General features: G+C 38.2%; 1 protein-coding gene across 2 annotated transcripts; it reads left to right on the plus strand.

Annotated features, from left to right (window-relative positions):
- Positions 1-3,275: 3,275 nt before the first annotated feature.
- On the plus strand, positions 3,276-8,972 carry LOC115727066 (serine/arginine-rich SC35-like splicing factor SCL30). 2 transcript variants are annotated; one of them, XM_030657218.2, is made up of 9 exons: positions 3,276-3,425; positions 3,921-4,104; positions 4,239-4,316; positions 5,780-5,941; positions 6,020-6,054; positions 6,977-7,043; positions 7,202-7,378; positions 8,513-8,644; positions 8,740-8,972. In XM_030657218.2, the coding sequence occupies exons 2-8, from the start codon at positions 3,929-3,931 to the stop codon at positions 8,631-8,633; spliced, it is 816 nt and encodes a 271-aa protein (XP_030513078.2). In that variant the 5' UTR covers positions 3,276-3,425; positions 3,921-3,928; the 3' UTR covers positions 8,634-8,644; positions 8,740-8,972. The 2 variants fall into 2 exon arrangements, with proteins under 2 accessions (XP_030513078.2, XP_030513077.2); XM_030657217.2 differs by having other exon boundaries at positions 3,289-3,432.
- The last annotated feature ends 201 nt before the right edge of the window (positions 8,973-9,173 follow it).

Raw genomic sequence — 9,173 nt, forward strand, 5'->3', positions numbered from 1 at the left:
TTAAATGGAGACACAAATGGAATCTAAAAAAAATTTCAAATAAGAACTTTTTGCTCTGATACGATGTAAATAACGTAGGATATTCAGGAGAGAGGAAGAGAGAGAATCAGTAAAAACTATGTCACAACATTCTTTTATAGGGAAATCTCTAATCTCCATAGTTATACTCCATAAGTCGCCCCCTGAAGCTGGATGCCCCAGCTCACATATGAGGCGTGCAATTTTCTTCCGAAGTCTTTGACCATGTGCCATGTAAGGCGATTAAACTAAACAATCGGATTTGACATGTGTTGAAAAACACATAATCAGAAAATTGACATATTTTTTTTTATATACAAGCTTTGATAAAACAATGTGGAAACCCAACTTGAATTGTGGCAAACTAAACCGTATCATCCTCACGACGCTCATCTTTGGCTGCTCGATCAAAGTTTGGTCAACTCTTGCATTGACAGCTACCTGGATACTTGATGACATCACCGGCAACGCTCATTTTTGGGTTATCAATGAAGTTGTGCTCAACTCAGGCACTCACAGCAACTTGGATGTTTTATTGCGATTTTCACTCGTCGATTATGCTCGCAATTGAAAGAGAGTAGCACAATGAATAACGTCCATGGTAGCATTGTTAAGTGTTGACAAAATTGGGAAGTTACTAAACGAGATATCACTAACAACGGCATAAAGGAAAAAAAGGGTAAGGTTTGATTTGATTCATTCTTTTTTGGAGGCTTTGATATCATGTGAAATTTAGTGAGATCAATGTCAATTATTTTAAAAGATGAAAATATTAGGTGAATCCATCATTTAATATTTAAATATTCTATCATGTTCATGGTCTTAATTTGGTTACTATAGTGAGTTCCTTTTTTTTTTACGTTTTTTTTTTTACAAAAAAAAACCCAAACCAAATAAGTTGATTTCCTTTCTGATTTGACAACGTTAGTTTATTTTAATTTGCTTTTCTTTGCTATGAATTTTTTTTTTTTTTTGTGGGTAAGAAGTCAGCTTGGTCTCTTAAGACTGTTTCACATAGGATCAAGTTCTCGACTCAGTCGCGTGAGTTTTACGGTGATTCCCTCATTCCCTTTTGATTCCCTAACATGCTTTTACATTATGTCATCTGACGCGTCCGGCTTTCCTCATTGCACAATGCCTTTTGATCCGTATATTTCCATCTTCATACATTAAACGTTTCTATCACAAAGTGGCTATTCTCATGAAGAAGTTTAGGCCATATTCATCGATTGGCAACCTTCATTAATGACATAAATGATCAATGAACTTTGGCCTGATATATAATATGGTTCCTGAACTTTAAACTTGTTCAATTTGATCTTTGAACTTAAACCGAATGTGCAATGTTATCCTCAAACTTTTAATTTGTTCAATATGGTCCCTAAAATTTTGGTACATGTTCTATTTAATTTATAAACGGTATGAAAATGTTCAATATTGTCCGTGAATTTGAATTAGAGGAAGAACAATATTGAATATTTTCATACGATCTAAAGACTAAATTGAACGTGCATCAAAAGTTCAAGAACCACATTGAACAAATCAAAATTCGAGGACGACATTACACATTTGGGTAAAGTTAAAGCACTACATTGAACTAATAAGTTTAAAGTTCATGAACCATAATGCATATTGGACCAAAGTTTATGGATTATTTATGTTATTATCCCCATTCCTTATTGTTAGCCGCATAAAAGAAATGGTGGTTTGAAGATTGACACCTTCATATTCCATATTTTAGTAAAGAAACTTCAAGTAAATAAATAAATGAGTTGATACTAACAAATTCTCAAATTGGTACACATGATCCACATTTACCTTAAAAATTTTCAAGTCACAAAAAACTCAAGCTAGTACACTTGTGCTACCTTTACTCCAAACTAATTTTTATGTCTCAAAAAAACCCCAATGCGTCCAAATCTTATTTGATAGATTGCAGCAACTTTCCCAAGCTCAATTTATTTGTCTCCAAATCTAGCTCTCTCAAAACGACATCATTTGGAAGACCAATTTATATTAAATTTTCGAGTCAAATCCACTTTCACATGACAACCATCCGAGTTGTTTGCCGCATGTGTTGCCATGCCAACAATTTAATGGGATATTGAATGAAAGGTAACGCACAATAAATTTGTCGTTGGCGTAATAGTTTGAGTTTTTTTTTTTTGACACCAAAGTTAATTTGCGTAAACGTGGCACGAGTGTATCAATTCCGGTATTTTTTGTGAAACAAAAATTAGCTTGAGGTAAATGCGATTTGAATGTACTAGCTTGACATTTTTGGTGGTATTAATCATAAGGAAAATTCTAAAAAAGGGCCCCTAAGTGTTATCATTTTCTTAAATAAGGATTTGAAGTGGATTTTGTTTTAAATAAGGCATAAAGTGCCGTTATTGTCTCAAAGAATGGTCCGAAGAGGCTATGGTTTTTTCAAATAAGGACTTGATCTCACCGGTTGGCCAAATTTTCCAGTCGATCAAGGGCATTTAGTCTAATTTTTTGTTAAATTAAATTAAAACAAAAAAAAAAAAAATAGAAAGATTAAAAAAACAAAAAGAACATAAGCTAGATGACTGACCTCCCACTTGTGACCACCACCCTACTTGTCGCCGGGGTTGCTGGCACCTCGGCAAGGGCCGGCGACCTTGCCCACCAATAGGTGAGGACTTGCTGGCTCTCACCTGACCTAGGAGAGGGCCATGACCAAAGCTGGGTAGACAGCACGACCCACTTCGGTTCGGTCCCAACCAACGGCCGCGGCCCTTGGCCGGACATGGGTGAGGCCAGAACTCGCCCTCTGGTCCGCAAGGGCGCCAACCCTCACCGAGGTGCCATCTACTTTGAAGGTCATAACCGTTGCCCCACCACCCGCCTGTGTTCTTTCTTTTTTTTTTTTTTTTTTCAGAGTTTTTGTTTTCTTTCAAAATATTTTAAAAACAGAAAAAGGAAAAAATTAAAATAAAATAAAATAAAAAATATTCCCAAAATGCTCCTAACTAAAGTGGCTTAGGCCCTTTTTTGAGGATTAATATAGTTACATCAAATCCTTATTTGAGGAAATGAGGGCATTTGAGGTTTTTTTTTGAAAATTTCCCTTAACCATAAAAGAATTAGCAACACTCGAATTTTTTTGGACAGTTTTTTTTTTTTTTTTTTTGGGGGTGGGGGTGGCGTGGGTTGGTGGGGACTTGGACATTAAACCATGGGCCCAAACGTTCCATCCCAAAAGCCCAGTCACGGGTCAAGATGAAAACTTCTCTCGTTGACTCGTTGACCAATTTCTAGGGTTTTTATACACGCCGTGAATAGGGACAATCGTGCTCTGCACTTTTTAACCAGTTCGTCGATGCGATTTGAGATCGAACCGAAGTAATCTCGCAGGGGGGAGGACGAAGCTTCAGGTCGAAGCAAGAGGTCTGATCTCTCCTTCTCTTTGTTCTTTCCTTCGGTCCAGTAGTCTCTCCAGATTCTTAGCTGTTCGAGTTGTTTGAGTTTACCCATGGTTTTCGACCAAAAAAAGACAAAAAAAAAGGTTACCTATGGTTTTGGTGTACGATGATTACGATGATGATTGTCGCTGGAATGTTGTTTTCTCCTTCTAGTCGCCTCCCCGTTGTGCCATAATTTTTTGCTGCGATTCTTTTCGGATTTTTCTGTTTGTTTGTTCTCCGGTTTGGGAAATGGAACCTGCGAGGTTTGCCTGTTTGATATGCTAAAGTGTGAAACTTTTACCTGATTTCTTGGGCTTTTGGTCGCGTTTGAACCTACATTGATATCCTTTCGGCTGTGGCTCTGCTGAAGTTCGTGCTTTCAGTGGAGTGCGAACACAGATTGAACCTCGGATTTGTTCGATTGATTTGCGTTTTGGGGTTTTGCTTTCGTTTTTCCTTGAATTGTTTTAGGCTGCACAATGAGGAGGTACAGTCCGCCATACTACAGTCCTCCGAGACGAGGATATGGGGGTCGAGAGAGGAGTCCTCCTCGGAGGGGTTATGGTGGTGGTGGTGGTGGGGCTGGTGGCTATGGGAGGCACAAAGAACGGTCGCATGGGAGCCTTTTGGTTCGCAATATTCCTCTTGACTGCAGGTCTTTGTCTAGTTATGGAATTTCTCTCTTATGCTGTTTTACCTGAGCTCTTAGGAAATGTGCAAGTTTATGCCGTTGTTCGATTTATTTGTGAAGGGTTATTTCACACCCTTTTGACTGGTGATTGCTTGCAGGGCGGAAGAACTCCGGATTCCCTTTGAGAGATTTGGACTTGTTAGGGATATTTATCTGCCGCGGGACTACTATACAGGGTGAGTAGTTTTCCCTCGTTGAATAATTTGTGGGGTGCTTATTTTTCTGATCAGTTACTAACCTGCAATCTTGTGCTGCTTTATTCTGCTTATTTATTCTGCTTGTGCTTGGTTTCCTGAATGTTATACTAATCAAGCATATGAGGTTGCCTAGTTGTTACCATCTGTTCTATTGATGAACAATAGTAAAAGTTATTTAAGACTACACCAGACTAGCCTGTTTAACGGGTTGGACATGAACACTTAAACAAAACAAGAACAAGAGCAACAGCAGAATGGAACTCTTTGATACATATAAGAAAAGGACTATAACTGTGTCTGTGTCCTGTTAGATTCAATGATTTGGCTCATCATAAATAAAAATAAAAAAAAAAAAAATCTGATTGAAGCAGTTTTGATCTGGTTCAACCAGATTGCGTATCTCAAACATGTACAGGTGATGATGCCAATGTGGGATATGCTACTACCCAGTTACTGAATCCTTTTTGGCATTTGAATTATTGTTAATATTTTTCTCTTCACATACCTTTTAAAGGTAGACCTATAGATGTAGTCCAGAGATTTAGAATCTGCAATTGAATGGCACATTAGCACATTCTATTGCACTTGAATGTTTAGATCTCTGTCTAATCAAGACAATATTGAGCTCTAAGCTGATATTTTTTCCTTTTATGGCGAGCCATGCTACGTGTTGGCACATAGCAATATTCTCATGGCTTTTCTGTTTCTCTCATAGCTCCCACTTTGACTGGTTTATCAGGGGTTGTTAGTTTGAAGTTAAAACAGGGTGAAAGCCTACATTAAACGGAGGATCTTTGTCATTGCCTTTCAAATTCGTTCTTGAAGGTTTTAGAAGATGATTTCAAACGAAGAATGTTCCTAATGAAGAGAAATAGAATTATACTACCAGTAGAGTTTGGAAGCAGAAGAATACTCTTGACCCATTGAAGACTGCAAGAAGAGAACTTAAGTGTGGGAAGTGTTGATTTCTTTGTTAGAAGATGTTCTTATGAGGGATGTTCCTAACGAAGAGAAACATGTAATTACACTTTCGATAGAAGTTTGGCAGAAGAGGATTCACTGTTGACCAATTGAAGACTCATGGAGACAATCTAAGTATGGGCAGCATTGCTTTCAAGCGCATCTTAGTTTTACAAGTCTGAAGATTTTTGAAGTCATTTTGCTCTTTTGAAGTGTCATTTCATACCTCATTCATAACAAAAGCGCAGCCAATAAGCTTGGGTATGCGAGCTGCTTTACACAAGTGTCTCCATTTTATCTGTTGGTACTTCGAAATGGATATTTATTAGTTTCAAAAGACATATGCACTCAGATGACAACATTGAGGTAACAATTAGTATGCTTGTTTTAGTAGGTGCTTGAATAATCTGTGCTAATTCAAATGTTCTAAACATCTCTTGCCCAAATCTTAGTGCTTCTTTTTTTTTTTTTTTCCTTAATAGGCAACCTCGAGGATTCGCTTTTGTGGAGTTTGTGGACCCTTATGATGCTGCTGATGCTCAATACCATATGGATGGAAACAATTTTGCGGGGCGGAAAATATCTGTGGTTGTTGCTGCTGAGAGTAGGAAGAGGCCAGAGGACATGCGTCGAAGAACTAGAAGGTATTGTTCTTATTGCTAAGAGGGAGCTGTGCTCAGTGTTAGGCTGCTTGTCTCATGGTTTTTCTTAATATTGTGCAGGGAACCTTCAGGCTACGGTGGAAGATCTTACCATGGTGAGATGATTTTCCTCTTAAAATTTTGCCTAACGAGCCTAGTTTTGTTTTGTATAATCTGAAAATGTTGCCATGTTTCTGAGTGGGGATCGTATTGTATACGAGATCATGAGAAATATGTTGTCCGAGCAGTATTGACCTTTATTGTCATGCCATGCTTTAGCTTTTCAGGGTTGACCTAGGAACTCTTTAAAACAGTTTGTGAGAACTATTTGCTTGCTCATAAAGTTTGGTGGCAGGTGTCATTTGTTAACTTGGGAGTTGGTTGCCATCCTTTCATTTCACATATATGAATAACTACCGGTCTTTCTCATTTCAAGTCTCAAGTTTGACCTATAACTTTCTTGATGCATGCTACTGCTAGATTCCTACCTCAAATCTGGCCATTAGTGATAAATGGTTTTTGTTGCTTCAAGAGCTGAAGGCTTTGTCCCAAAAAAGAAAAGAAAGAAAGAAAGAAAGTTCATGTACGGGCTTCCTTTTGTAAGAGTCTACGTTACTGATGTATGAGAGATGAAGTGCTTTTTCTTTTTTTCAGTAGAATGTCCGTGTTTTTTTTGTTGAGTCACTAGAGTTCAGAATTCCAGATTGTCTTCTTGGGTTTTTAATTACTGGTGAGTCTCACAGGCTTTCTACCTTATGCATAATGGTTCTCCATCACTATTGCATTATTGATTTATCTCTTCCATTTTTATTTTGATTATAGCATTTTCTGTTTTGGAAAATACTTAAAAATTGTAAAATAGTGTGGAAGGGATACTTTCATCTCTTCAGCAGTGGTCTACTGAAAATCTCATATTCTTAGACCAAAACACTAATCTTTCATATCTTCAAAATGGTAGAGCAGGACTATTTTGAACTTTTATCCATAGAATGTGCAAAACAATGTTTGTAAGAAGTGAGGTTTGGTTTGAAATTGCAGGACGTTCTCGTTCACGTTCGCGATCTCCTCGTCGCCCATCAGCTTCTAGGAGTCGGCATCGCTCCAGGTATGGATTATGTTGACAAGCATACCATAATTTTTGCTGGGCTATGCAATTTGGTAAGGCTGATTATGTATACATGTGGAGGAGCAAGAATAGAGAACCAACAGTTTTGCTGGCAACAAATATTACTACCTACTCCATTGAAAGCATAATGTTAGCAGGTCATACTCTCCTGTGCCAAGAAAACGTGGGGATCATTCTGTATCACCTATTAGAAGGCATGCTGATGACCGCTCAAGATCGCCGCGAGCCCCTTCACAAGAGCGCGACGGAGGACGGAATGGCAGGTCATACTCTCCCGATTATGACAATGGAAACCTTAAGGAAAATGAAAATGGGTAGGAAACTTATGCATTCTTTATCTGTGGGTTTTGTTATCCTTTTCGGACAGAGACTCTCCTGTTAGGATTTATTAGTCTTCTTTATGTATGCAATCTAGAAGGGGAATCAATAGGAAACAAACAGTTACTAGGGCTAGTGTTGGCATATGTGATTTTCCATGACTTTCTTTTGTCGTTTCATTTGTTGAGAATCATCAGCATCCCTGGGATGGGCTTATTTCATTAACGATGAATTTCTTAAAATAGAGGAGGTACACAGTCGTAGCAGTTCACGTATTCCCGTCATTCATTTGCCACATACCTCCTTGGGTTAGCCTTGAGGATTTTGTGGGGATGGTCAGTGGGTGCATTTGCTTTCTTCTGTGGGGTGGTTGTCACAGGATATTATTCATCATTGGCAGAAAGCATGTGGACATGAGTGGATGATTTCTGAATTGAGAGTCGATTTGTGCAATCGTGAGAGTTTTACGAGGCAGAAAATACCAAATGCTCATGTCATTGATGAAAAATTCCTACGGTAGCAGTAAAATGAGTGTCAAGGTCGTGAAACTATTGAAATTGTGTGAAGTAGAGTTTTGCAAGGAAATTGGTCTTCAATGGAAAATCAAGAATGACAGCTCGAAGAAAGAGAAATCTGCAGAAGTGGAACCGAACATGCTAGAACATAGGAAACAATTGGGCAATTGACTCTAGTCTTCCTTTCGCCAAAATTGTCTTGTCCTGATTTAAAGTAGAGTTGATAGATGATTTTAATGTTTAGGATGATGATTAATAACCATCACAGGCTTCAAAAGAATTTCACGTTGCATATAACTTTTTATGCCAAACAATAAGTAATGATCTATATTACGGTCACATGACTTTGACAATGATGATGGAGATGCCTTCAGCCTTATAAAACAATTAAGCTGCTAATGGCTGGTTAATTCCGTTAATCTTTTTCATTTGATGAACTTCGAATCTACAACTTCTGTGTAACATTTTAAACGCCTTGACTGTATACCTCATAATGGACATGTGTTTGTTCAATTTTATAATTGATGCCAGGGTCGATAATTTTTGTTTCGTTTTGGTTGCCATAGCTGATAGTGATCTATGTAGTATTTGTATTATGACACTGTCAATTTGCAGAAAATCCAGGTACGAGTCGGGGGAAGCACATGATCGTAGGAGTTCATCTCCAGCTGCTGATGCATCAAGATCACCTTCTGGGTCGAGATCAAGGTCTCCGGACCCATCACCCAGCAGATGAGGAAATATGAGGTGAATGCTCTTTCTACTTTTTGTAAATGCAGTTGTCATTTTGTACAGTCGTGGTTCGTAGTTCTTAACATAATTTCAACATGCACATATCGCAGATGTTCCAGCAGAAGTTGCAGCAGAAGATGTGTTGTATCTTTGTCTAAACAGTTCCATCTTGTTTTGTGTCTTCAAACGAAAGAGAATGTTATTGTTTGAATTGATAGGGGACGCTCCTCGACTCTGTTAGTGTAGTTTCTCAATATGTCTGAGTGCTGAATGTGAGGACTCTTTTCCTTTGCTTGCTGTTGGGTTTTGGATCTATCTGAATGGTATTCATCCTTTTGATTAACATGTTTCTGTAGGATGTGAAAAATCTTGTAGCAAATCGCAAGTTACTCCTTCGAACTCCTACTTCGATTGGATGTGGTCGATCACGGAGTCGCTCGGCATTCATCTCTTTCCTTTTCATGGTTATTCTTCTATCAATGAAGGAAAATCTTATCGAAGGGGAGGAGGAAATTTTGTTTGTTTTTGCTCTACAGCATCATCA

The sequence above is a fragment of the Rhodamnia argentea genome, chromosome 8, assembly GCF_020921035.1.
Source record: "Rhodamnia argentea isolate NSW1041297 chromosome 8, ASM2092103v1, whole genome shotgun sequence".
Lineage (NCBI taxonomy): Eukaryota > Viridiplantae > Streptophyta > Magnoliopsida > Myrtales > Myrtaceae > Rhodamnia > Rhodamnia argentea.

Excerpts from the sequence above, each read along its gene's own strand:
- LOC115727066 (XM_030657218.2), top strand. The coding sequence starts at position 3,929 with ATGAGGAGGTACAGTCCGCCATACTACAGTCCTCCGAGACGAGGATAT. Across the intron at positions 4,105-4,238 it reads AATATTCCTCTTGACTGCAG|GGCGGAAGAACTCCGGATTC; the intron begins GTCTTTGTCTAG and ends GATTGCTTGCAG. Across the intron at positions 4,317-5,779 it reads CCGCGGGACTACTATACAGG|GCAACCTCGAGGATTCGCTT; the intron begins GTGAGTAGTTTT and ends TTTCCTTAATAG.